The sequence below is a fragment of the Ascidia mentula genome, chromosome 1 (assembly GCF_947561715.1).
Source record: "Ascidia mentula chromosome 1, kaAscMent1.1, whole genome shotgun sequence".
Taxonomy (NCBI): domain Eukaryota; kingdom Metazoa; phylum Chordata; class Ascidiacea; order Phlebobranchia; family Ascidiidae; genus Ascidia; species Ascidia mentula.
Window position 1 is genome coordinate 10,533,011 of NC_138566.1, and position 26,530 is coordinate 10,559,540.

The 26,530-nt window shown below is 40.2% G+C and overlaps 5 protein-coding genes across 6 annotated transcripts; 2 read left to right on the top strand and 3 right to left on the bottom strand.

Moving 5' to 3' along the window:
* Positions 1–1,800: 1,800 nt before the first annotated feature.
* Positions 1,801–3,998, bottom strand: LOC145910276 (uncharacterized). Its single transcript, XM_082997346.1, has 7 exons — positions 3,761–3,998; positions 3,568–3,617; positions 3,406–3,504; positions 3,069–3,260; positions 2,476–2,613; positions 2,325–2,413; positions 1,801–2,115 (listed from the first exon to the last, which is right to left on the bottom strand). The coding sequence occupies exons 1-7, from the start codon at positions 3,807–3,809 to the stop codon at positions 1,977–1,979; spliced, it is 756 nt and encodes a 251-aa protein (XP_082853472.1). The 5' UTR covers positions 3,810–3,998; the 3' UTR covers positions 1,801–1,976.
* A 781-nt stretch (positions 3,999–4,779) lies between these two features.
* Positions 4,780–11,398, bottom strand: LOC145899413 (laccase-like). The gene is made up of 14 exons (XM_082988180.1): positions 11,262–11,398; positions 11,012–11,196; positions 10,843–10,947; positions 10,432–10,563; positions 10,150–10,346; positions 9,912–10,055; positions 9,472–9,673; positions 8,883–9,136; positions 6,597–6,693; positions 6,425–6,539; positions 5,773–5,921; positions 5,519–5,624; positions 5,338–5,452; positions 4,780–5,270 (listed from the first exon to the last, which is right to left on the bottom strand). Exons 1-14 carry the CDS (start codon positions 11,356–11,358, stop codon positions 5,216–5,218), a joined length of 1,953 nt encoding a protein of 650 aa, XP_082844306.1. The 5' UTR covers positions 11,359–11,398; the 3' UTR covers positions 4,780–5,215.
* LOC145899421 (beta-1,4-glucuronyltransferase 1-like) lies at positions 7,117–8,674 on the top strand. The gene has a single exon (XM_082988193.1). It carries the CDS (start codon positions 7,137–7,139, stop codon positions 8,508–8,510), a length of 1,374 nt encoding a protein of 457 aa, XP_082844319.1. The 5' UTR covers positions 7,117–7,136; the 3' UTR covers positions 8,511–8,674.
* Positions 11,399–12,789: 1,391 nt separating the features above from the next.
* On the bottom strand, positions 12,790–19,395 carry LOC145893873 (multicopper oxidase mco-like). Of its 2 annotated transcripts, none has more exons than XM_082982249.1 (14): positions 19,213–19,395; positions 18,851–19,035; positions 18,480–18,584; positions 17,904–18,035; positions 17,556–17,752; positions 17,083–17,226; positions 16,509–16,707; positions 15,356–15,597; positions 14,771–14,867; positions 14,586–14,700; positions 14,288–14,436; positions 13,850–13,955; positions 13,449–13,557; positions 12,790–12,971 (listed from the first exon to the last, which is right to left on the bottom strand). In XM_082982249.1, exons 1-14 carry the CDS (start codon positions 19,307–19,309, stop codon positions 12,917–12,919), a joined length of 1,932 nt encoding a protein of 643 aa, XP_082838375.1. In that variant the 5' UTR covers positions 19,310–19,395; the 3' UTR covers positions 12,790–12,916. The 2 variants fall into 2 exon arrangements, 1 of the variants encoding a protein (XP_082838375.1); XR_014401525.1 differs by lacking the exon at positions 12,790–12,971 and adding an exon at positions 12,985–13,255 and having other exon boundaries at positions 13,327–13,557.
* Positions 19,396–20,849: 1,454 nt separating this feature from the next.
* Positions 20,850–26,239, top strand: LOC145893887 (dual specificity mitogen-activated protein kinase kinase 4-like). The gene is made up of 6 exons (XM_082982263.1): positions 20,850–21,380; positions 22,328–22,501; positions 22,605–22,811; positions 23,390–23,576; positions 23,903–24,012; positions 24,316–26,239. The coding sequence occupies exons 1-6, from the start codon at positions 20,919–20,921 to the stop codon at positions 24,577–24,579; spliced, it is 1,404 nt and encodes a 467-aa protein (XP_082838389.1). The 5' UTR covers positions 20,850–20,918; the 3' UTR covers positions 24,580–26,239.
* The last annotated feature ends 291 nt before the right edge of the window (positions 26,240–26,530 follow it).

Sequence of the window (26,530 nt, forward strand, 5' to 3'; positions counted from 1 at the left end):
AAAGTAGGAATGTCCCAACAAAAGTAAGTTTCGGGCATACGTGACTGTAAAGTCATATATCGTTTATGTATACAACTAAGTTTATTGATTTAGTTTATTGCTTCCACTGAAGGCTCACGATTTAATAAAAAAGGCAGGGAAAACGAAAGTTTTGTCATCATTGCTAAATACAGCTATGTTCGCGAAATAACTAAATAAATTTCAAATAAACTAAATAACTGATAACTGAAATAAGTGACAAAACCCCTCGACATTACAAGATCGGACAACGCTTTGGGCTTAAATGACGGTACATGGATTTATGTTACGTTTAAATTGTTTTAGCCGAGAGTTTTTCGCAAGCATGTCATCTTCTTAGCGTTTGATGGAGGCAAAACTACGAGTGATGCCTTCAGCCACACGCGCACATGTCCTGTAACCTGCCAAGTTACGTCCGAAAGACTGTTTATGCAATCTGCCACAGCTGTTGTTCACCGGATTACTGTCAAGCAACGGCTAAAAAGAAGGTACTTTTTGGCAATTATTTATGCTTAAAACAATTAACATTTGGTCGCACTTGATCCACATTCAGTCATCCAGATCAACTTTTTGTTTGGATGAGTGACGTCAGTCCGTCGGAAACCTTAAGTCATGCGGAACAAATTCGTAAAAATTACAACGACTATTTCAACCTCACTATGTCGTATCGGTAGTAAAAAGTGTTGAATTTGTTCTTCAAAATATGTGCTGATATTTTATGTTTTTAAGCAGAAAAGATTCAGATATTACTCTTTCTCCGTTTGTCCCGACACCTACGTGGTCACAAGAGAAAGAACGAAGTGCCACAGATAAAATATATGCTCAAAAATACAGACTGGCAACGTGGTTTGTTGATCTGTGGCAAGTTTCCAAAGGTATCACTGTACAGAAAAAAGACGTGAAAATTTCCCCACGCACGAATATTTTTTGTAGCGAAAGGAATCCACATTCAAATGGCCTTGAGTCTCATTGAAATCGGTTTACAACTTGACATCATGGAAACAGAGGTCTGCTCACACACTATTCAAAGCCACCTAGCTGGTTACAAGTTCTACCTGGCATTTGAAAATACCTTGCATTGCCAAGATCACCCCTTCAGCCTTTCGGTGTGGCAGGCCTTGCAGGCTGGAGTAGTGCCGATTATATGGGGTCCTAAACAAGAGGATGTCGAAGCTCTTCTGCCAAAGAACTCCTACATCTTTGTGGAAGACTTCGGCACCTCGGAACAACTTGCAAATTACTTGGATTACCTTGACCACGATTATATTGCTTACATGGGATTTTTCGCCTGGCGTACGAATAACGATTATCTGCAGAAAATACCAAGCGCGGTAGAAACTGGTTTATGTCAACTATGCAAGCGGCTTCATGACGATGATCGGTTTGAAGATGCTTACGGTTTCCGCCCTGAGCATAAAGTTTCCTCTGTATTTACGTGGTGGTATCTCGGAGAGTCTCGCATTTGTCTTTCCCCTCAAGTGTGGATGGAATACTGTGGAAACCTGTGGCTTAACATTTTACTTTACGCAGAAGTTCGTTTCCGAGCCTTCACCCACTTTCGACTGTATGTGTGGTGTTGTTTAACTTATGTAATAGCGACATGCTTGATTGCCTTGACTGGCACAAGGCGTCGACGCACGCGTTGGATCTTGCGAAACTCTATTAGGTTTAAAGCAAGTCAGTGGTTGCCATAAAAAATTATATATATATTTGCAAGTTCTAGATTTGGTCCCGCTGCTATATTCTCTTTGCTCCCATTGAATTCAGTACAATGATGGTTTTTCGTAGTATGTTTTTGTTAGTAAGCAAACAAGTGCCCTCGAAAATTGTTAATTCGCCGTAAACAATAACTTGCGTAGCAAAATAAACCCACTGGAAAATAGAGCTATTGAACAACGAAGAACGGGGAATAAAGAGGACGATGTAGCTACACGCATTTTTGTACAATATATTTAGATTTACAAGATCATGTTTCGCAAGCATAACGCAACTACAGTGCAAAAGTACATCATGTGCAGATGTGGCAGCTTTCGATCGGCGTCGTTGCGATTGCACAGTTTTCCAACACAGCACTGTGTGCATCTTTCCACGCCGCTTCTACAAACACATATTATGACATAACGTTGGATTTTCCCAAAATGTCAATAGATTGGATGATCACTAAACTCGCTCTTCGACTGAGTTTAATCGCATAACGACCGAAACGTCGACAAAGTAATTTTTTTGCCAGAAGAGCTTGTAAGTTTATCGAACATTATGTCTGGTTAGCGACAACAACAAACTGTTTATAAATTGGATGCGTTTACACTTCTTCGCATGTTTCTTCCAATCCCTCGTTCTCACAGGTAAGCAACTGGCAGCCTCTGGTGTACACGCCGTGACCGTTTCTTTGTGTCTAAAGCAAAGGTTAGGAAATCAAGTATAAAGGTTTGAAGAATCGATATTGCTGTAATTCACCCAACAGTCGGATCCAGGGAGCAGGCACTGTTCGACGTGCGTGCTGTTTTCCTCAGATACTAACAACTTTCTGTTGCAAACTTCTTGCTCGTTGCCATCACACGCAAAACAGGTCTGAAGTGACGGGTCGGGAATATTCTGTGTGACAGAGGACCCGGTCAGAGACACTATTACGTAGTGCAGGGTTTCCCAAACCTTTTCGCTCGCGATTTCTTTGATTAAAATTGTCCGCGCCCCTTGCATTAGGCAATAGTAATTTTTAAATGTTTTTACTGAAAAGTAATGAATGACTGAAATACTTCTTCGACTCAGAATCATACAACAACCCACTAATTTTATTGACGTTTTCATTGGCGCTGGTGTAGCAGTGGCATGGCCGTATAAGTGCTTGCGTGTGGTTTGCGATATATTTCAGTTAAAAACGCATTTTGTGTGGCAATGGTTTTCTCTTTACGACCCATAACATTAATCTTGTGACTCCCACAGAGTCATGGCGCCCAGATTGGGAATCCTAAGGTGGGTATCTCTTATTATTTCACGTATTATCATAGGCATTAATTTTACATTCTACCATGACATTTTGCAAAATTCACCTGAAGCGAACCAGAGTTGCAGCCATCAGTTAGACAGCATTTGGCGCAAATCCGAACCCTGCCCTGGTCCGTGTCGCGACCGAAGCAGAACTCTTTACCCTCCATGTGACGATTGCAAAAGACGCCCTGACGAATAAAGTCGGGATGACCGCACTGTCGCGAATAACTTGCAGTGGCGCCGTTTCTCACCGTCTGAAATCACAATGAAAAACTTTTCTTACACCACGCATTCCTAAAGACATCACTAAGGTGTATATACCATGCAGTATTTCGACCAAAACACCGTTAGAATAAGCATATGTTGATCATTTACCCTAACAGTAAATTAAAGTCATACCCAGCATGCGATTCTAGAACCAGTGCATGTTGTTTCCATATGTGTGCCAGCCACCCTACGTTGGTCGCAATCTGCACCGTCACATTCAAAACAATTAAACTGCAAAACAATTGATTTCCTTTTCAAACTCAATTAACACCATCTTGCTTGCGACAAACTTACTGTGACATCAGTCGGAGGGTTGTCATCAACCGGATACAGGAATTGAGCGTCTGCAAGCAATGGTTGGGTTATTTGAAGAAAAGTTTAACTGAAATAGGATACATTTAGTCCAATAGACTGAAAGTTATGGTTCACGGGTAGAAACAAACACGCAAAACTGACGTGACGTAATAAAGAGAACTTTACTACTTACGCGACACTGATATCAGAAACACTAGTACGAACTTCATCGTTAATGGCATTGCAGCCTTGCTGCTTATCCTGATGTGAAGCTAACTGAACGTAATGTTGTGACCTTCACTACTTGGTCTGGTCACAAAAACGGCACAAGATCAACTCTCCGACTGAATTTAAGCGAATGCGTCACGGTTCTGGACTTCTTTGTATTTGAATTGTCTTGTCGTACTAACTCACGCCTAAAATCACTGGTTTGGAGGAGCTTCCGCTGCTGCGGTGAACACAATGACTTGCGTTTTATAGCTGGAACGCAATGGAGACCGCTTGAATTCTTTAAATCGGTCATTTATTGTTCACGTCTGAACGGGAAAATGCGACAAGCAACGTTTATATGGAAAAAGTGTAGCTTTCTAACATATAATAAAAGTTCGTGTGACAAATACGATTATGCGCATTACAATAGAAATTGTCGCAAAAAAACTGCATAAATTCAGACTGCGCAGGTCGGTGTTGATCGAAGGATCTGTCCATTTGAATAAAGACAGGAATGCTAGTTGTCTGTGACCCTTTTTTGAGCTCGCTGACTTAGGCGCATTATTCATCTTTTCTCATACATGTCTCCTCGCGTTAAATAAGTTCGGCCAACTGGAACCACGTTCCAGATAAAGTTGTTTCAGAGTTTTCTCTACAGATATAAGTATTGGTTCATGCATTTTTTTTAAAAACAGAATTCATTGGCGGTGTCAGGTGCATAAAACTATTCGGTTCCCCTTTACAGTTGGCTGACCAACCCTATCCCTATACAAGCAGACAAACGCCGCCCGAGTTATTTTGATACAGACCTAACAAGTTTCGTTACGAAGTTACATCAAAAATATGAAATCCCAGCATTTAGTTATTAAACTTTCAAGTTCTTTCAAATCGATTGAAGTCAAAAAACTCCAGCCGCAAACAAGCAATTGTTTGACAACCAAATTACTATTTTCGAATTACCCCGTACCTGGCGTTGGTGGGATCAGAGAATATTAAAAATCAGCCATGCATGACCCGTATATTAAACACGCATCTCTCATCCGCCAAACCAGGCCTCGCGTGAAAAATTCATTACAGCAATGCGCGATCTTCACTGCTGATAAGTTATTGTGTTGTTTACATATTCTTGTGTAAACATTAAATTGACGAAAATCAAATTTTTCTACTGTGCTATTAAAAAGCATAAATTTTTACACAAAAGCGTTTACACGAAATTAAGTTCAAACATTCCACTAATAAGAGAAGCGAAAAAAGGTACAAGTCTCAAAATAAACAAGCAGCAACAATGTAAATGCAACAATGCGTAACAAGAAAGTCGATCAAAGCGCACAAACATATAAAGATCAACTGTTTTCACATTGGGTGAGTGTCACCATGTGACTATAAGTGCCCGTTACGCAGAAAGAACAGCAAAGCAAACGTATTTTTTGTCAGAAAATTAGGAATTTTTATAAAACGTTCCAAGCAACAGACAGGCGACCAGCAGAAATGAACTGAAAAGGCAAAACAAAAGTTACTCATTTTTTTGAAATATTAAGTTACAAATAAAATGTTTATCACCTATATTTAATCTTCTGGTTGCCATTTTCACACTTACGCTCGTCCACTGGATTATTTTCCATGCAGGAACATTGATAGGCACCACCTGATGTGCTGCTGGCTTCCAAACTCTCCCCTATGCGGACAAGAGTTTCATGCAAAGCTTGTACACAAGTATTTATTTCGTCACAAACACATGTACCTTCGCCTACGATTTCTGCCAACAAAGTCATGCCTTGTTCTGCATCTGCCAGCAAGTGGCAATGAACCAACACAATGCCAGTATATGTGTCGGTTCGGAAGCGAATCTGGAAACAGTGTTAAGGTAAACTGCTGATAACAAAACTTTTAAGTTAACCAGTTGGATAAATAAATTTCCCCCGAATGGTATTTTAGGGCAGAGCTTCCCAAACAGGGCTTGGTTGATGGGATTCCTAAATACCCAAACAATCTCACTGTAATATTGGAGAGGGGTGGAACCAGGATCGTGTCCATCCAATCTCCAATCTGTGCGTATCCAATCGTTCCCGAACCTCCCGTTGCCTGGTATTGATCATGCCCTAAATGCTCTAGGGCATCTGCCGGGGGCTGGATATCAATCGTTGCTGCAAAGCGTATTGCTATGTTTTATAATCAAACTTACTGGGTAGAACCACGCTTGGCCCAAAAATTTTGTCGTATTGTTATTGTGTCATGAATTTTAGCAAATGTCTTTACTGGTTAAAACAGGGCTTGAGCAAATGTTTGGACAAGCGGACCAGAAAAAAATCACAAATTTCACTGGCGGGTCGTGGAAAAAGGTGTTTACGCTTGCGTCATAGTTTTGATGAACCAACCAGTTTAAAATAATTAACGCTTAAATGTTGCAAAATTATATAAACTAGGTTGTGGCAATAATTTTTACCAACTCTTGATGGGTCACACTCAAAGACCCAACGGGTCATATTTGGACCTCAGGCCGGGGTTTGCAAATGTCAGGGTTAGAATAACGTTAGTTATTTATGCAAAGAAACACTGAACACATCATGAACCTATATTTTCAAGATTCGTTGTTTAGGTTTTATCGAGGATTTACAAAGTTAATGACGTAACTCCATATTCAACACACCGTTGTATTGGCTGTACTGCCAAGTACAAGTTTGGCCATCTTGACTGAAAAGCTTCCAGTTTGACCCACCGTCGTCCACCCCGTATGGGCCTGTGTACTTGTTATAACTTATAATCTTGGAACAAAGAACATAGCTTATTAGATATGCGTAGTTTCTATAATCGATTCTTACCTGAAAAGTGTTGATATGGATGTGTATGGGATGAGACGTTTCGATCTCTGTGTTAGTGAGATGCCATTCCTGAATGGTCCCGACCTTAGCTTTGTATCTGCGATTATGTATTTGTTTAACTTCGTTGTTATAGATATCATAAATAAATACTGCAGCCTATACATCAAGAGGTATAGGCTAAGGCAAGCTGTAAAGTTCAAGAAATTTGTACAATTGCATGCTGTATTTGAAAGTTCGAGATAGTCTAGCTGCCGGTCAACATTATATCCCAAAGATTTGGTACCTGATTATCAACAGCAGGTTAAATATAAATTTCCTAAGTCGTTTGGCGTGAAGGCATGAGAAAAAAAAAGCTTTTGTTTTGCAATGATTCCGATGAGTAAACAAAATTTAAGTACAATTGTGCATACCTGACTGAATATCATCCCAAACGTACGTTGCCTGTGAGACAAAGCCGCACGCGCCTGGTGCCAATCAATGTAATTTGCCTGGGGCAATCTAGTACGACTGGCGAAACTTACTCGGCAGTTCATTTTAGATATGCGTGGGTGTACAAGCAGGCGCCTTTTAATGAGATTTGTGCTTCACCTGCTGCACGTATACTTTTTGTTGAGGTTGAGATGCAACTGGAATAAAGTTACGTTTATCTTACTGTTCCTCCTGTGTTTGACTGGCTACTTATGTGCACGCCTTGGCGAGAGCATTGAGCAGGTGCGGAATGACTTCATACAAGCAAATTTCGGTAGTGCAGAGCCATGGCAAGATTACATGGTGGTGTGGGATAATGCGAGTGTCGAGCGCAAAGGACAAAGTCAGTTCTTAACGGATGATGTAACATTGGTGTCGCAATGTTCAGTCAATAACCTGCACTATTTGCTGGAAACCGCCCGGCGCTGGAGTGGTCTTATATCAGTGGCCGTGTTTGCGCCGGGACCACACGCCTCGCAAGCCTACTTTGGCGTCAAGTTTTTAAAGATGTGTTTTAAGCTTGAGGGAAGAGTTTTAATTCATTTTGTTTACCCACGTAAAGACCCGCCGCGATTCGACCAAACTGTGATAAGGACGTGGAAAGAATTTACTTTGCCAACGGCAGATTGTCGCCGCCTTTCGCGCACACTTAAGTCGATAACTGGATCCAACTACGCCATGGGCGACATTCCTTATCCCCACAACACCTTACGAAATATAGCAAAAAGCGCTTGTACTACAAAGTACGCTTTCGTGCTGGACATCGACGTAATGCCTTCACACGGCGCACGAGAACAGTTTGTCAGATTTCTATCATCGGATGAGTTCAAGGAAGTACGACAACCAGCGGTATTCGTTGCAGCAGCTTTTGAAATCGAAGACGAAACGCCGACGCCATTTTCCAAATGTCACCTCATAGAAGTGGTAAAACACGGCGTCATACGACAATTCCACGTGGAAACATGTCCGAACTGCCACAAAGCGACGCAGTATGACGACTGGCTGGCCATCGACTGTAAGGCAAACATTACCACCGCGTTCGAACTTGCATGGGCGGCCGCCTGGGAACCATTCTACATCGGCCCTGTTGGTGTTCCCAGATACGACGAGCGATTCAAGCAGTACGGCTTCGACCGCATCAGCCACACGTGCGAGTTGTACATGGCCGGCTACCATTTCCACTTATTAGCACATTCGTTTGTGGTGCACAAGGGTTTTAAGCGTCGGAATAAATTTCATCCGCGCAAAGAGCAGGAGAACAGAAGAAATTGGAGGTTATTCGATGGTGTTTTTGTAAGTGAGATGGCTCTCAAGTACCATACTTCTGGAAGAACGTGTTCGTCACAAAGCAAGCGTCAAGGCAAAGCGAAAGTCTCTGTACAACACCATTTAAAACGGAATTCGAAAGAAAGAAAACTGAAAGAGGACGTAAACGAAGAACTGTGAATCAACATTTTTAACTTTTCTAAACAAAATATGGATTTTTGGCCACTCGTGATATCATAAACCGAAAACGCACGTTATAGGTTGACGTTATTTTGCGCAATGGCTTTGACTGCAAGGCTGCAGTACAACCGTAACGTGATGACTCTTGTAAAGAGTTTGTTGACACCTGTTTTTTTTCTTGTAACTTTTCTATGCTAGAAAGTTAGTTTTCTACACTGTTTGATAAATTTTTTGTTACTTTTAGTATAAAATTCAATAATAAGTAAGCTTTTAGTTTTCTTTGTCTAGTTTTGACTTCTAGGATTTAGGCAGCATATACTTGTTTTGCTACCTAAAGGCAATTGAACGTACGCTCCTAAGGTAAATTCATACTTTACAGTCTCGTTGTAGTCCTCTCTGTTGAGTGTGTCAGTAGGTGTAACTTCAATCGTAAACTTGCCGCACACTTCCGTAGGTTCGACGTTTCGTAGGTCTCCTATGTAGTCGGGCTTAGGGGGTAGCGACGAGGGAAATTTGTCCGTGTTTGAACCAGGCTGTTCGGTTACCACCAATGTCATAAGTGAGCCATTGTAACTGGGATGATCCCCCATGGATGTCTCGTCCTCCGGCTTGAAAGTCGACAGAAGCTAAACGACAGTTTATCGTCATGTGCCATTTTACAGTGGATGAAAACTTTAGTACAAATTAAAAATTACCGATAAAACCCGGTTCACTAAATTTCAATTGATGAAACATTTCGCTTAGGTATTATTGAATAAATACTGTATTATGATCACATTATGTTGTATTTTATACAAAATTTATATAAACAGTCAGGTCGGTCAACGAGCGAGTATTTCGTAAACGACGATCCAATGCAGTTTGAATAATAATTTCAGCGTAACCACTGTCAACAGTTTGCATCACCTATCTCACACAATATTTCTCATCAGTTTGTTTTTTAAGACAAGGTGTATTATACCTCATATACGCCGGGTTGTTCGCAAATCACCAACCAGTCAACACGACCAGCTGCAACCAGCAAACTCCTACCCAGACGTGGGTCGCGCGGTTGTTTTAGATAATGACCGTCCAGGGCTATTTCCTTTACTGAACATTTATTGTTGCTCCCAACCGCTTCTATATGAGTAGCAAATGCGAAGAGGCCACCGGCATTTAGGAGCCTATAAAAACAGCAATATTGATGTTCTGTTATGCAATTACCAAACAAGTATAAAAATTTTTTGCTACATACAATATGAAATCCATATTCGCTTTGTGTATTAAAATATGTCTGAAGCGTTTGTATGACGCAACGTGCCAACTATTGTGAGTCTACGACTAACGAAAGCACGTATCAAGAATTGGAAGGTGTTGAAGTTATGGCGTTAGTAAATATGCAGAAGGGTCCAAAACAAATACCGAAAGCGTTGAAGTTGCCCGGCAAAAAAATCAAGTCTAGGTTGCAGTTGGCCGTTGACAAGTGCATATTGAATGCCGTTGGTCGCATTTTCAAGCCACTGCTCCAAATTTTCCGTCCCAGAAGTGAGTGAGATGCCGTTTAACCTGAATAGGAAATTATTATATATGCACAACGCCCTGTTGGTTGTTTATGTGTAAATATATTTGCTTGTTTTAGAAAATCCATTTAGATATAAACCTAAACGCTTCGTTGTCGTGAATGTCACGTTGCGCCAACGAATAACTTCCGTCCTCTGCCGTCGAGTATTGAAAGAGTTGGAAAACCACTGGAATATCTCTGTCGCAGTTGTTCGGACAAGACGCCGAATTGAGTTCAGCGGACATGGTTTGAGGATCGTCTTCAACGATCAACATCCCCGCCATTCCACCCAAGTTCTAAGCATGATTAGAGATTTATTTAGATTATTTTTGGAAAACATAAAGTTGGTGAAATGTAAAAGTATCCACTGTCGTGAAATACCTGAAAGTATCCACTGCCGTGAAAATGCGGGTGATACCAATAAGTTCCAGCTGCTTGTTTTGGGTGGAACTGATAGTCGTAATTATAAGTGCTGTCTGGCGCAATGGTAATCAACACGTTGTCTTGAGGTTCCTAAAAAACTGCTGTTGAAGGCTTCCAAACAGGGCGTTGTGAGCCCTATATTTGCTCGGTAAACTTTAAAGCGATTCTCTTTTGTTTGCACACCCATGACAGCAGTGTGTCATATAATCACAATGTAGCTCAACAACTTCGGTTTTGCTCAAACACGTGCCAGGGCAGTGTACACCTCGTCATATTGACATACTAAGTCACGGTCCTCATCAGGCCATTGTCAAACACCACGAAACATTTTTATTAGTTGTTAGCAATGTTTTGCCAATTTAAACTTACCTGACTGCTGATGTGCAAACCGTGTGTGTGAACGTTGGTGGTGTTCGGATACTTGAAGGTGTTGGCTGGTGCATCAGTAAAATCCGGTTCTTGCAGTGTATTATACTGCGGGCATATGATATAAATTACTATACTGCCTGTAGCAATTTCCATAGGAATAGAGTATTACCAGATCAAGCTTAACGCGGTCACCCGCTTTCACGCGAAGAGTTGGACCCGGAAAAGTTCCGTTGTAGAGCCTTCTTTGCGATGACAACCAGTCCAAGGTGAAGTTTGCCATACCCACCTCTATGTTGGTGAAAAGCGACCCTCCCTCAGAAACCTGCTCCAGTGGCTTGCGAAACGTCTCATTGCCTAAAAAAATTTTACACCGTAATACGAGCATTGCACACTAAAGCATCTGAGGCGTTACTTCTTACCTTTCAGAGGGCTACAGGGTGTTTCCATGCTACATTGCTGAGAAAATGCAGCAAGCGGTAGTATGATGAAAATAGCCACGACTTCATAGCATAACATAATTATCAACCAGTGTTACAAAAAATAACTTTAAATTGCTGCGTCGTAAACAGGGTTAAAAGGTGACACCTGCTTCGTAAATTCCGATGGTTAGTGATTCTCAAATAGAGCGGCGCCACAAGCTTGCATTTTTTTATTAACTTTTAGCGATGGCCAAACAATGAGCCATAGGTCACACGAGACTTATTTACCCGATCGTAATGTCGTTTTTATTCCAATACCTTGAGTCATTTTCTATTTATAACATAATACTACCGAATAAAGTCAAGTCAGACGTGAACAAGCATCGTAAAACGTTAAATCACTGCTAAGTAACTGATTGCTAGCACAGTTATGCGAAAGTACAACGGTTTTCTGTTCACACTGCGCCTGTCGTGCAATCGTTTGTATTTGTGCTTATTCAGAAGAAATTCTTATTCTTTTCCTTCCTTGTTGCGTCATATACCTTCTTTGTTGCGTCTTTTGAAATCGCATTCATAGTACGTCACTCTTAGGTCTCAACTGTAGAAACGGCAATCGCAAAATACAAAACGGTTTACCACTTTATGAGAACTTTGTGAGATCAATGCAAGTAATAAAAACAGTGATGTAGCACAAAAAACATGTTTTACATTTACGGAGCTTTTTTAAGTTATTTGATTGTTTATGTTAGATGAAAGTTATGTGGTAATATTTCGAACAATCAGATATTTGTTTGATTGATTGGTTACGGCCGTACCAGCTGGACTGCAAAAGAGTTTTGATTCCACAAGTGCGCTATTTCGTTTTTGCGGTTTATTGTTGCTAAGATATGCATTAACGAAAACTCGCTGATGGATCTTTTGACAAAATCCAATAAGTACCGTTTCAGGGTGATGCTGTTTTACTTTCATATAATATCTAAACATTTACTCGACAAACCTATACCTGAAACTAATACTTGCAAAGTTTTTTCTTTCTAAACTGTTTCCGAAACAATTTTTTAATCCCTTTAAAGTCTGCTGTAGCTAAAGTGAAGCCGAGTCATTAGTCGCGCGTGTTTTGCACACCAGTCTGACAAACAAACCTCAACGTCCTGTTTGTAAAGCTTTTATTCGTGGTGCTGAGGGAGGTGGCTTGTCAAATACCCATTTTTTACTCATGCCCAAGCAAGCAAGTTAGGGCAGTGTTTCCCAACATCTGGGTCGCCCAGAGGTATTTTTAGCGTCGATTATTACAAGTGAAGCAAAAAATACGAATTATGATTTGTAAATAACTGTTAAATTACGTTACCCGCATGCTGATACAGCGACAAGCGCGGTCGAACGGTCGACGTGACAGGGAAGTTTATCAGTTCTGCTGCCTAAAGATTAATCTACTTACCAGCTCACACGCTTAACAATTTCATGAAGATTTTTCTCGAAAACTTTCATGTTTGGGCAACACACGAAGCAACGAAGTGATTAGGCGTGGTTATGTTGTATATTGAAAGTGAATTTTATTTGTAACCACAACAATGTTTCGTATTCCATATGATGAAATCGACAAAAATAAATTCCAATTTAATCGAATTTAAAGCACAATTGTCTGTACGATATTTTCAAAACCAAATGGCAAAACAAATATATGTTCCCAGCAGGATGTTGATCAATGACCTGAAATTCCGATAAAATAATATTTGAGTAACAATAATTAACAGACTATGTCTTACACGGTTAGGCATGTACTTCAAGCCAGTACAGCCAGTGCAGGTAAAGGACCCAGAGAACCCAACTCATGCTTATGAATGGGAAGAAACTCATGCTTATGAATGGGAAGAAACTCATGCTTATGAATGGTAAACACTCATGCTTATGAATGGGTAAAAACTCATGCTTATGAATGGGAAGAAACTCATGCTTATGAATGGTAAGAAACTCATGCTTATGAATGGTAAACACTCATGCTTATGAATGGGTAAAAACTCATGCTTATGAATGGGAAGAAACTCATGCTTATGAATGGGTAAACACTCATGCTTATGAATGGGAAGAAACTCTCGCTTTTGCAATCGAAAAGAGAAAACATGTCGGGATGATTCCTCTGTGAACAAAGCTTCGTGCGAAAGAGGCATCTACGCTTCGTGCGTTCACCTTGGTCGAATATCAGCTGTCCCACACTTACTGTTGTCTACGACTTCGTTTTCAATGCATGACCATTGGTTTGCACCGGCAGACTGGGTTTGGGCATCTAGGTTGCCTCCTGCAAAGCAAAGTTGGACACATAAGTAAATTTATAAGCTTTTCACATTTGGTCATTTTTACGGTAAAAAATATTTTGAATTTGAAGGGCAATTTCGAATTTATCACCGTAATGGCGAGTAATGCAAGAATTTGTCAACGTTACATTATCCAAGCATTTATATGTTTATAATCGTTGGTGCCAACCATTAAGGTAGCAATGCAATTTGCTTGTCACTTGGACATTTTTTCTAACAGTCATTGACAACTTTCTTATGACAATAAAGTCCTAGAAATGCGCAGCTACGTCCAACCTTTATCAACAATTTCCGTTAGCATTGACATGCCCTGGTCGGCGTCGCCAAGTAAATGGCAATGAACGACTACTTTTCCTGTATACCTGTCGGCGTGAAAGCGGATCTGCAAGATATAAACAAAGTTAAAGTAATTTTTAAAAAATGTTCTTCTGGCACTTTACGAATGTGTTTGTTGTAACCGACGTTTCGTCCACTATCCGGCGAGACTTCCTACGTTTTTGGTGTTATATGCGCTTGATGTATTATTGTTGCTACATAGCCCTGAGGAAGTCTCGCCGGATGGTTGACGAAACGTTGGTTACAATAAACACATTCGTAACTTAAGTGCCAGAAGAACTAATCTTATTAATTACTATGCCTGTCAGCAAGAATAGCACTATAAAGTTAAAGTAGGCTATAAAAAGCTTACTGTGATAGCTTTGTGATAATTCTTACCGTTATGTTACCGAGAGCCGGAACCAAAATCGTATCCCTCCATTCTCCCAATTGAGCATAGCCAATCGTACCTGCACCACCCGCTTGGTGGCGCCCTTCGTGACCCAGACTGTTCAGCATAGAAGGCGGAATGTCAATAGGGACACTTGCTGACAAGGAAAACAAAATAGATGGCTTTAAGATGTGATTACGCTCAGTAATTTCGCCTAAACAACATATACAGCACAACTTGTCATTTGGAAACGACAAGAACTGTCGCTAATTGTAATGAAATTAAGATAACATAACTTGTACATACCATTATAATTACTATGTTGCCATGTGCAGGTCTGGTTGTCCTGACTGAAAAACTTCCACTGATCCTCTCCGTTGTCGACACCAACTGGGCCCGTGTACGTGTTGTAAGAAATAATCTGTTTTACAGCAAAAAAAGACCAAAGTGTATAACGCAGGAATATCAAAAGCCCAAATGACAAAGTAAACCTGAAAAGTGTTGACATGAATGTGGATAGGATGTGACGTCACATATTCGCTGTTTGTCAGGTGCCACTCTTGTATTGTGTCCACCTCTGTTTTATACCTTGATCCAAATACATTAAAAAGTAAAGAGTTGTCATACGAGGTACATGTATAAGGTATCGTTTTACTGTACTTACAAAAAACAAAAAAACAAAAAAAAATCAGCTTTGAAGTCACCTTGCTCCTGAAAAACAGGATTTGTCTTGTTTAAACACATCGTTTTACCATAAACCAAATATCATTTTGCTGTACTTGTGGTTTATCGTAAAACGTCGATATGTTTGAATAGAGGAAAAATCTTGTCAAGAGCACTGTGTCACTTTAACGCTGAATGTATTTTTCTTGTAAGTAGACCACTTATCAAAAAGTAGTTGCATTGAATATAGACTCACACTGTTGTTACAACATATAAAAGACTTGAAAATTCTTCATTTCTAAGAAGACCTTCTTATTCCCTTTAACAAGCGTGATTATGATTAAACTGCTGCTCGTTGGTTCGAGTACCTCGAAACACATGAGGCTACACAATCTGTTTATTCCCTTATATACCTTATGATACTTGGATCGAAGTCCTCCCTGTTCAGTGTGTCGGTAGGTGTCACTTCCACCGCAAACTTGCCGCATGCGTCGCTGTTGCGCAAGTCAGATTCAAACTCTGGCCTCGTAGGTAAGGACTGAGGAAAGCTCGAACTCTGAGCGGCTCCTTGCACGTCAATGGTAAGTAAAACCCCATGGAAACTTGGGTGTTCGCCCATGGACAAATGATCGTCACTTAAAAATGTTGAACGAAGCTGGAAGAAAAGTTGAATTGTTGAAATGTTAGAGAAGCGATGACGTGTTGTAGATTTTATAGTTTGTAGTAATATACCTGCCCGAGTTTCAAGGGGCTGAAGAGTAATTAATAGACAACGACATAAATATACTTGCTTCCCAGTTACTGTGTATGACGTCACACAACATGTGGCTGTTTGTGCCCAAGTGACAACGTGGCAGCAATTGCGTCTTTGTTGTGTGTTCTAATACTAATTGCCGATTCTGTTTTAAACTAGGCTGTGATCGAATGAGATGGTAAAACAATGTTTGAACAGTTTTCCTACACAAATGCTTGTTGAATAAATGCCTTCATTCGAGGAAAGCCTTATGGCGTGACCTTGAAACGAGTAAAAGCTGCAATAAACACTAGTCGCGCGGCTTACAGGTCTATAGCCAGCCTCAAAAAGTGGTCCGTTACAATACTTTTACAGAAGTGCTGAAATAATCCGAAAATTTTTCGGTAAATCACGGAGTGCAAACACAGCTGCACAAATGTGGAGAGTTGTATTATTCTGTTGAAAATACAGAGATCAGAAAGTACCAACTTGACAAAAACAGAAACCGTATGACCAATAGAAAGTTTGGATTGCCTTATTTGCGAACGTGAAATAGCAAACTGGTTTCCGCATATGGCAAAGCAATTCAATAACAACCAGTTTCCCCTTACACATTTCCAAAAATAAACCTGTAATATGGCCAAAGCATTTCCATTTCCCAATTTGCATTTCCAACAAAGTGGTTTGGCCCTAATAAAAACTTTCGGTTTGGGTGTTTTTTAATCAGTACGGTAATGCACATAGAATTCCTAATTGGTGTTGCGATAGAACCGAAGTATACAAAACCACCACCACGACAATGCTCACTTCCAACATTTATTAAGGTAACATACCTCATACTGCCCTGCTTGTTGGCAGATCACCAGCCAATCAACCCGCGCCGCTGCCACCAGTAGACTTCTGCCCAGTCTTTGGTCTCGTGGCTCGTTGAGGTAATGCCCGTCCAAAGCGATTTCCTTCACAGAGCAAGAAGTGCCATTCTGGCCAGTTATCTGGAGAGCAAGTGCGTAGATCCCACCGGCGTTGAGCAACCTCAAGAAAGAATTATCAAGTCACCAGGGGGATGGTAGTTAACAAAAGAAAAATCGCCGGTTAACAAAGCTTTGAACGCGGGTTACTCGGCCACCTTACGAGGTAGCAGCATGGTTTTTGTACACAAGTCGTGCGTGTAAACAATACTGTTCGGTTTTGACGTTTCCTATTATTTTCTCCAATACGTTTGCACCTGAGTTTTTGAAATGTGTGTTATTTGCAGGCATGCATAAGCAGTGGAGAATCTAGTGAATTTAATCTTGTACAACGAGTAACAAAACACGCGTAACACCAGCCCGTCAATCGGGCTACCTTACTGCCAACACGAGCAATAGAATGGAGGTGTTGTGTAATACATGATATTTTTTTCATTACCTAAAACGCATTAACTGTCCTGCTTGCGTGGTGAGCGTTGGATTCAGTTGACCATTCACGAGGAAATGTTGAATATTGTTGGCTGGATCTTCGAGCCATTGTTCCAAATTCTCTTCACTACCTTCTAAGTTGAAGTTGCTGAATCTGCAAAGATACGCTTAGTTGAAAAAGTTCACCGATTCATCTTTGTGCACGACTGATTGTCTCTTTGTAAGGTTGAGTGCACACGAACAAGTATACATTTCCTGAGGCAGAAAAAACGTGCGGCGTTGCAGAGTAGACCATTATACACAACGCTGGATTCCTTGATTTTCGACTTGTGGAAGGAGAAAGATACTGTCTGTACCAGCATGGAGTGAATATTGTCTTGCAAACAATACATGCATAAGTCAAACAAAATCAAATTTGTATCTCTTTTTTACCCAACTTCCATACAATCTATACTCATACGTTTCGCAAAAAGGAACACTAACCTAAACGCTTCGTTGTCGTGAATGTCACGTTGCGCCAACGAATAACTTCCGTCATCCGCAGTCGAGTATTGAAAGAGTTGGAAAACCACTGGAATATCTCTGTCGCAGTTGTTCGGACAAGATGCCGAGTCGAGTTCAGCGGACATGGTTTGAGGATCGTCTTCAACGATCAACATCCCCGCCATTCCACCTAAGTTCTACATTGGACGAATTTCACGTTTGATTGACTTTTACATAAACAACTAAAATGCAGACAGGAAAATGGGGTATTACAAATCGCAAGCAACTATTGCTTGAACTTTCGTTCCCAAAATCCCACAAGCCATGGGTTTAGTTGAATTCAAGCACCTGGAAAAACACGCTTCCGTGTAGGTGAGGGTGATACCAATACGTTCCTGCCGATTGCCGAGTGTCGACTATGTAGTCGTACGCGAAAGTTTCTCCCGGTCCAACACGCGTTAAAATGTTGTCCTGCGGGGTCTGTTAACAAAATTTGATTAAGATGAGAAACGTTCTTTTATGACAACGATAAAATATACATACATATTATGGAAGATATTGCACAACCCTACATTAACACTTCTTTCGGAAAGAACAAGAAGGTCATGCACAGTCACATGCTCAATAGACTTCAGTACGGGGTTTCCAACGTTGTTAATTACCGCGAGGTTTGTCATGCGACTGCCTGGGATCCAGTACAGGATTTCAAGCGCGCGTAATGAAGTCATGATGGCAACCACTAATTGAATTTATTAATAAAACAAACAAAAATAGCCAAGGCGTGAAGCAGTATTCACGCATTCGGAATGTCGCCATGAACAACCCAACGAAAATTTGCAACATTAGGCACATTTGTACAATGCAGTGCAGGCCGATTTGCCCAAGATATTTCTTATAATTTCAGAGTGCACTCGAAAACCTCACCTGACTACTTATGTGGAGACCGTGTGTATGCAGGTTGGTGGTGTTTGGATATCTGAATGTCGCGGCCGGAGCATCGCGAAAGTCGGGTTCTTCCAGGTTGTTTACCTGATAACGGTAGAAGGTCAAATCGAAAACCCATTGACCCATTTAATCTCTAATCCAAGCGCTTGGGAATTGTTTGCCGTTGGTTTATTCCGCAAAACCGGACCCTATTCATATTTTTTCATAGTTATTACCATACAACTTTATTTAACCGTCCAGCTTGTGGTCACAAAGTGTCAACTAAACATGTGTGTTGTTCATGTTTTCCCCCTTTCCCCCACATCGAAAAATGCGTGTTTAATTCTGTCACATCGAATCTCTATGCATACCAAATCGAGTCGAACTTGATCTCCAGCTTTGATTCTCAGCGTGGGGCCAGGAAAGCTTCCATTGTAAAGTCGTCGTTGTGTGGTGAACCAATCCAAGGTGAAATCATCAATTCCAACTTGCAGGTTGGTCGAAAGAAACCCACCATCGGAAACTAGTTCGGCCGGTTTTCTAAATGTCGCAGCACCTGTAATCAACAACCACAATCGCATTGTAAGTTACATAAGCTGAATTTTACAAATGAGGATACCTTAGTATCAATAAAGCAACATCAAACTAGTTTAATTCGGCGATCAAGCTATAAATTACACAAAAGTGTGTCGCTGTTCTTTAAATATCTTATAACTTAGCCTATATCGCTTACCTGTAAACGCACAAGGACTTGTCATGGAGCAAGTAGATTGGGCTGTTGCAGAAATAGCGAACCAAACGCACAAACCTGTGACTATTAAACTCTCCATGGTCTTATGTAATCGATTGCAATTGAAACTACCATGCACTGTTCCACCTCAACGTCCACAATGAATCTCGTTTGTGAAGAAAAGTTCACGATTCACTTGAACGTAACCTTTTTTCTTTCTGTGCCGCTGTATGTTTGGAAGTTCAAGTATCCGCAATTTACTTCATCAAACTATGTATAAAAAACGTCCTTTCGGGAGTTTAACATTGCTTTCTACTATGTCATGCCTATACCTTTCAAAGTTTTTTCATGTTTTCGAAACATAAATTCATATTTCTGCACTTACCCAATCGAAAAATATTTTTGCATCCTTTGAAAGAGTTAAGCGCGTAGAATGTTTTGCCTTAACAGTTTACTGGGCGAATCTCTCTTTCACAACTTATGACATAATACGCATATGATTTCATAAACGAATATGAATATGTTTTTTTTTTCTAGTTTTGATATCGTTCGATAGGTCAGCCTATGAACTTTCACGTGTAAAAAAAATCATTCCGCTACCTCGTAGGGCGGCCGAGTAACTCGCGTTCTAAGTTTTGTTAACTGGCGATTTTTTTTTGTCAACTAACATCCCTCTTGGTGTGTTACAAGCAGGAATTTTATTCAAACAAACACATACGCGTTTCTGGCCAAACGATTGCGATAAAGGTTGTGTTCAAATATTTTTTATTGCCCAATACCGCAATACCTACCAAAGTGGACAAAGATATTTAAAGTAGAAACATAAGCGTGCTTGAATGTTTCGGCTCGTTGTTTACGCTTTTCTAGCCCTGAGCTAGTCTCATTTTGTGGCATACATGTTATAACTAAAAACTGAAGCGGCCTGATGAGAAGAAACTTGTATTTGTGTTACGGTGTCCCACTTTAAGAGGGCAAAAGCTAAGACTTTAAAGAAGCAAAGCATTCTTTTGGTCAAGTGATTCTCGTCAATCCTTTAGGATAGAATTATGTCATTTTATCCTAAAGGATTCTTACAGATACTGACAAGGCTGTTTTGGCGAAAAGTATTTATGTTATGCGGAATCTGACAGAATTTTACCTTTAAAAGATACGTTTCGATAAGTGATAATTACGTATATTTCTAAAACTTATGGAAAAGTTACATACTATCGTTAAAATAACGCGACAAGCGACAGGCAGCAAAAGTTGCTTCTCATTCCGAAAATACGTCACTACCGGCTTGTGGTAAGTTTGGATGGTTGTTGTTGTTTTGCGAATATTGCAAACAACTTTGTTCAATAATAACAATAATATCGCGAAACATTGATTATTCATTTGCTGCTTTTTGTATGTTGCATGTTTTATTTCACCAAGTTTCATTGATAAAAATTCTTGCATCAATCACTTTAATAAAAAAATAATTCTTACAATTAGGCTATAGCCTATTAAAGAATTTAAAAGCATACAAAATCGATCAGTTAAAGTTTGTAGGATATGACAAAACCACAATTTCTTTGTTTATCTGAAAAGAACAGAAATAATTCAATAGCCTACATTATACAATTGAACCAAATTTGTCAACACCTTTTGTTTGTAGTATTACCAGCAACAATATTCAGCAATGTGGTAGTGAAGTAGGTTTCAAACTGCTTAGCAACTGCTTGGGCATAATGGAAAATCCAAACCACAAGGCTCGCCCAAAGGGGTTCGGTGCATTTCCAAGCATGCAATCACATGGAGCAGCATCTAATGCGAGTCGCATGGAGGAAGAACTACCACCTGGAATGATTCCGAAGCAACTAAACCCTGTACGGCCAAACATCGAACCCATTCCATTTGGAGGCCAATTCAACCCATATTCCCCAAACAACCGAAACATTCCTGGTGGAATAACACAGGGATTCGGAATTCTATCCCCAGGACAAACTGGTTTGAGTTCGCCGATGGAGGGATTGAGCTTCAAAGGAAGGTCGCCGTCGCCTGCTTCTCAGTCCACTGATTCTGGACGTTTTCTTCCCACTTCATCGTCATCTGGTAGTATTAACACCCCAAACCGGATGACACCGGAACATATCATAAGGACTTACAGCCAAGAGAGTGTGGGCAAACTTAAAATTGAACCTGGACATGAGGTGCGTATATCCTTTAAATTAAAAAGTTTTTACATATACTTCAGTCTGTGCACTTTATTATTCCATAAATGTTTTGTGTAATCTTTTGAGCATCTTGCAAAATCAATTTGTGTGTGGTTTAAGAAAGCTTGATAGAACTAACTCCCTTAAAAATGGCTGTATATATATGTATATATATTTGTTATTGTACTGGAACGTTGTTACCATGCAAGCCATGATTTTGTATGGTAAAATACCACTGTAAGAAATATTTTACATTTTCTTCGAGTCTGAATGGTCAAGTTTGTTCAGAAACAGATGCCGGAGGTTGATTAACGCTCTTGTAGACAAGCAGTTTGAGTTGCCAATGTACGTTGCCCATACTTGAAAATCATGTGTATGTACATTGAACAAAAGTTATCAAGTTTTTGTGTGATAAGGAACAAACATGCGTTTGTAATGTAAGATACATCCTACTGTGTCTTGGCGTCACTGCATAGGTATACATAATATACACCTTGCATAGGCGCCTAGTTTTCATTTTTCCAGGGGGGGCGGCTATGTTATGACGTCATCAAGGATGGAAACTGTGTTTGAATTTCAATTCATGAGGCGTATTAGCCAAAAGGGCGGCGTTAACGATAAACACACGAGATCGGTCTATGACACAACCAATAAGTACCTGTTGGCATAGTATACTGCGAGACTGACGTTGCAACAACCGATGTCAGCTACGCAAGCAAAACTAGGTCTACATATTTTATGTGCGTCGCACAAGAAACACTTTGTTTTTAGGTATTTTTTCTTCGAACGTTGCAAATGCGACGAGTGACAGACGTGCGTAATAGCCACTCGTTTATTTTTTGAAAAACCTGGGGGGGGCGCTGCCCCCCCCGGTCTAGGCGCCTATGATCACCTTGGTATTGTGATATGGGAAAATAAAATTACAATTTTATGTCATTTTTTAGGCATTCGACTTTGTTGCTTCCGACTTGCGTGACTTTGGAGAAATTGGACGAGGGGCTTTTGGTTCTGTGAATCGAATGGTACACTTGAAAAGTGGAACTGAAATGGCAGTGAAGCGAATTCGCTCAACAGTTGATGAGCGGGAACAGAAACGACTTCTGATGGATCTGGATGTGGTAAGGACACTGAAAATATTCTAAACTTTTAAATGCAGTTGGCTTAAGTTGTTTTGTGATGTGCATATTTGTGTGTACATGCATATTTACATGTCCATTGCAGGTAATGAGAAGCAGCGATTGTCCTTTCATTGTGAAATTCTATGGAGCTTTGTTCTGGGAAGGGGACTGCTGGATATGCATGGAACTCATGGCCACTTCTCTTGACAAATTTTACCGTTTTGTGTATCACAGAAAAAATTTGAGAATTCCGGAGGAAGTTTTAGGCAAAGTTGCCGTTGCTACAGTGAAAGCTTTGGACTACTTGAAAGTATGTTGAAACAAGAATGCCCATTGTAGATTATGATATGCAATAATGTAACGCATGTTTGTGTTGTTGTTACTATTTATTAACTTAAACCTTGTTATTTATTTCTATCCTTCACAGTAATATAGAGTTTGTTTTCTTTGAATCGCCTGTTGTCTCTGTGGCTAACGGAGACTCAGTAACAGATCAGCACAAAATATTATAAATAATCCTGAGTCGTCTGTCTGTTTAACGTTTTTTGTTGTATCTATTTCGCTGTGTTTGCAGGCATCATTGGCATCGCTTAAAAACACAAACAACACAGTTAAAACCAACACTAATACAAGAATATAATAATGTAAAATACCTCACAAACTGACAATCAGTTGTAACGATTGAGCAAGGTCAGAATAACTGTTGGCTTAGGCTTGAGACAACAGGCAATTCAAAGAAAACAAACTCCCTGTATCCCTTTATGGAACACAAACAGCTCCACAGTTATATACATAAAATATTATCTCTCCTGACATTGAAATCGGTCATGATCTTATACCTTATCTTGCAATTTTTTCATGCTGAGTGAATGATTTGTTTGTTTTCAGGAGAAACTTCAAATCATTCACCGAGATGTAAAACCTTCAAACATTCTTATTGATCGAGGGGGAAACATAAAACTGTGCGACTTTGGCATCAGTGGTCACCTGGTTAACTCAATTGCAAGAACACGTGATGCAGGCTGCAGACCATATATGGCCCCCGAGAGAATTGATACCAGCAAATCAAGAAATGGTAGCTTGGTTTACCATATCTTATCTTTATGTCACTGTTTGTTGCATGGCATTTGAACACAAGTGCTGTTTGCAGTTTTGTGTCACAGTAAGAGGATACATTGTGCTTTATATTCCAGTTTAATTTTTTGTATTCAAGTATGTATAGTTTTTGTGATATATGCATCTACCTATCTGGGCGAAGTTAACACTATTTCCAGTAAAATAGCTGACAATAATCTGAAGCAGTTTCATATACTGGCATGCATAGTGTGGGCAGCTATCATTACATAGCATGTTCATAATACGCATGTGCAATATTTAAGAACAATGTTTTCACAACCACAGGATATGATGTCAGATCTGATGTGTGGAGTCTTGGAATTACTTTAATCGAACTTGCCACAGGGAATTTCCCCTACCCAAAATGGAACAATGTTTTCGATCAACTCACACAGGTTTGGAATGTTTGTTTAAAGTTTAAACCACTTTCACAGCCCTTTTTCACCCATGCCAAACTTTCAAGTTTTGGTGGTACTTTTCCACTGAAAATAAGCACAATCATTCTATGCAAGCTCCATATTGCAAAGTAGGAAGTCCAAGTAGAGTTTGGACTGTTTTGGGAAAAAAAATTCAACTCAAAATACAAATATTGGGTTATTGACACTTGGCCGCATGTTTGTCAAGAAATTTAGACTGTAGATTTTTGACATTTTATTTGTAAAACGCAAACCATTGCTACTTTATACTTTGCATTTTAGGTGGTGCGTGGGGACCCCCCGAAGTTGCGAACCTACGTGAACGGCCTTGTATTTAGCGAGGGTTTTGTCAACTTTATCAATTCTATGACCATTGCCGATTCTGAACAACGACCCAAGTACGACAAACTGTTGGTCGATGACAACCTGCGAGCAATGGCGCAACGTCCTGTCGACGTGGCAACATATTTTCGCACTGTGCTCGGCGGAATGACCGAGGCTGACTTCATGGGCGGTCCCGTTGGAGAAGAAGGATTTCGCTGCTGAATTAGTGACGTCATGGGCACAGTCACGTGAAATCAGCCAATGATTCTGGTTTAATTGCGTGGCTGGGGAGTTCAGAGGTCCAGGATCGATTTTTGCCTTTTCATAGGCAGTAAACTTTGTTTCGTGCCACTTCCATTAATGAAATCCGTGTTGTTTACGGTTTAACATGATTGCTTTCAATTAATGAAATACTGTTTCGAACCAGTCTTACTGACATTGGCAAGTTGTTTTTCATTTGGAGCATATCAGGTTAAACCCTGCTACTTCTGTAAACGTTGGAGCAATTGTATTTTTGTCTACCATTGGAATGTTCCAATGACTCGAATAAAAAAGTTCGTTCAAGTTTAGAACAATGTTTTCTACAAAAGCCTTTTCGTTGCCACTTCAGCCAAATGCATTTTTTTCTGTAATTGCCCGGCATGAATCCTTGAACTTGACTTTCAAAACCTTTACTGGGTGCTTTCTTTTCATTTGCTTGTCTGGAAAATGTGCTCACAACGCTCATACACTTCTCGAAAACGGGCGTCTGTTCTTCTTTCCCATCAAATGACATGCGTTTTTTTCTCAACCTAAAGTTGAGTATGTTGTGCATTGTATCAGTTTTCCTCTTGTAAAACTACAGCTATTCCTTTTATTTTCACACAGTGTTTGTGAAGAACCGGGTTGTCCACAGATTTCGTGTAATCGAACATTTGCCCAATTTCAACGGTAGTGGATTGTTTCCAAGCACGTTTTTACCTCGCTGTCTTCTACAATTTGTCTGTTTTGAGTAGTGATGTATTTTTTCATATATAGAGAGAGAATAATTGTCAATCGTGGTTTTGCCTAAATGCTATCAAAAAATTATAATTTCGGTTGTGACGTAATTCGTTTGAGTGACGTAATTGGTGGAAGTTTTTGGGCTTGTCAAGTTTTCTGTTCAATTATCCACAGAAAATGTGTCAATTCATGCATGAACACCGCTCCCACGCATTTCGACAACACTTGAGTGGTTACGAACTAGTTCCACAAACCCCGGTATATTCGTAAAACATGCAAACCCATGCCTGCCACTGTACCGGCCGTTGCGTTGGAGAATCGCAGTGTTGTGATTTTTGACAGGAGATCCTTGCGCAACCTCTGAAGTCATATATACATTCGCTTGTGTCGTCAATATGTTTAATATGAACATTCCTTTTCTTCGCAGTTCAATTTTTGCTTCGCTTTCAATGCGTCGACGTCGTTTCTTCACTTGACGGTTTTAACTTGCCCGCTCCAGTATTGAGCAACAGCTTTTGTCAAATAACCCTTGGTATGTGATTGCTCACAAAGGACATATGCTATGCTACATAACGTTCTCTGGGGCTGAACGAGCTCGTTTTGTGATTGTGTTGTATGTTGTTTGACATCCGCATAAGTTGTGTATCCATCGGCTGCAGACCTGCGACATAACCATCGAAATGTCACGTGATGCTGCAAGTCTTCATTACTTCTGCCTGACGAAGCGCGCTTCAATATTTTATCTCGTTTTAACTGTACGGGATTTCGGTGATGACTGTCCTCGTGCAGGCGTTGATGAAATCGTTTTTTGTTTCTGTGCGGAATGTCCTGTCGTCCAAACTTGCATGTGTATTTTTCGTCAGGCAGCGTGAAGAAACAAATAAAATGCTTATAACTGTGATATTTGGCAAACCTTCAGGTATAAGACAGCTACTCTATGTCCAACTCACCACGAATTCCGTGGAATCAAAAAGTGAAATACAGATGTAAAGGCGAGGTATTATTGTACAGTTGAGCAATTTGTGCTAATACAAGATGCATCCAGAAAAGCACCAAAATTTTTTACCGATGGTGGAATTTTAGTTTGTTATCTTCGAGCTTGGCAGTAGGATAGTTTTGTCTTTAATGGTAAAAGTCATAACGCAAAGGCCGATCTTTTGTGTTTGTATACGGAGCTTATCTACGATTTGTG

Coding starts and splice junctions, on each gene's coding strand:
- LOC145910276 (XM_082997346.1), bottom strand. CDS start 3,809: ATGCCATTAACGATGAAGTTCGTACTAGTGTTTCTGATATCAGTGTCG. Junction 3,618..3,760: donor GTTTCTGATATCAGTGTCGC/GTAAGTAGTAAA, acceptor CATTGCTTGCAG/ACGCTCAATTCCTGTATCCG. Junction 3,505..3,567: donor ACCCTCCGACTGATGTCACA/GTAAGTTTGTCG, acceptor ATTGTTTTGCAG/TTTAATTGTTTTGAATGTGA.
- LOC145899421 (XM_082988193.1), top strand. CDS start 7,137: ATGCGTGGGTGTACAAGCAGGCGCCTTTTAATGAGATTTGTGCTTCAC.
- LOC145899413 (XM_082988180.1), bottom strand. CDS start 11,358: ATGTTATGCTATGAAGTCGTGGCTATTTTCATCATACTACCGCTTGCT. Junction 10,564..10,842: donor GTTTGCACATCAGCAGTCAG/GTAAGTTTAAAT, acceptor GCAGTTTTTTAG/GAACCTCAAGACAACGTGTT. Junction 6,694..8,882: donor GACTACAACGAGACTGTAAA/GTATGAATTTAC, acceptor ACATAATCGCAG/ATACAAAGCTAAGGTCGGGA.
- LOC145893873 (XM_082982249.1), bottom strand. CDS start 19,309: ATGGAGAGTTTAATAGTCACAGGTTTGTGCGTTTGGTTCGCTATTTCT. Junction 17,753..17,903: donor ACGGAAGCGTGTTTTTCCAG/GTGCTTGAATTC, acceptor CGTCCAATGTAG/AACTTAGGTGGAATGGCGGG. Junction 14,437..14,585: donor GCAACATAGTAATTATAATG/GTATGTACAAGT, acceptor TTTCCTTGTCAG/CAAGTGTCCCTATTGACATT.
- LOC145893887 (XM_082982263.1), top strand. CDS start 20,919: ATGGAAAATCCAAACCACAAGGCTCGCCCAAAGGGGTTCGGTGCATTT. Junction 22,812..23,389: donor AAGCTTTGGACTACTTGAAA/GTATGTTGAAAC, acceptor GTTTGTTTTCAG/GAGAAACTTCAAATCATTCA. Junction 23,577..23,902: donor TACCAGCAAATCAAGAAATG/GTAGCTTGGTTT, acceptor TCACAACCACAG/GATATGATGTCAGATCTGAT.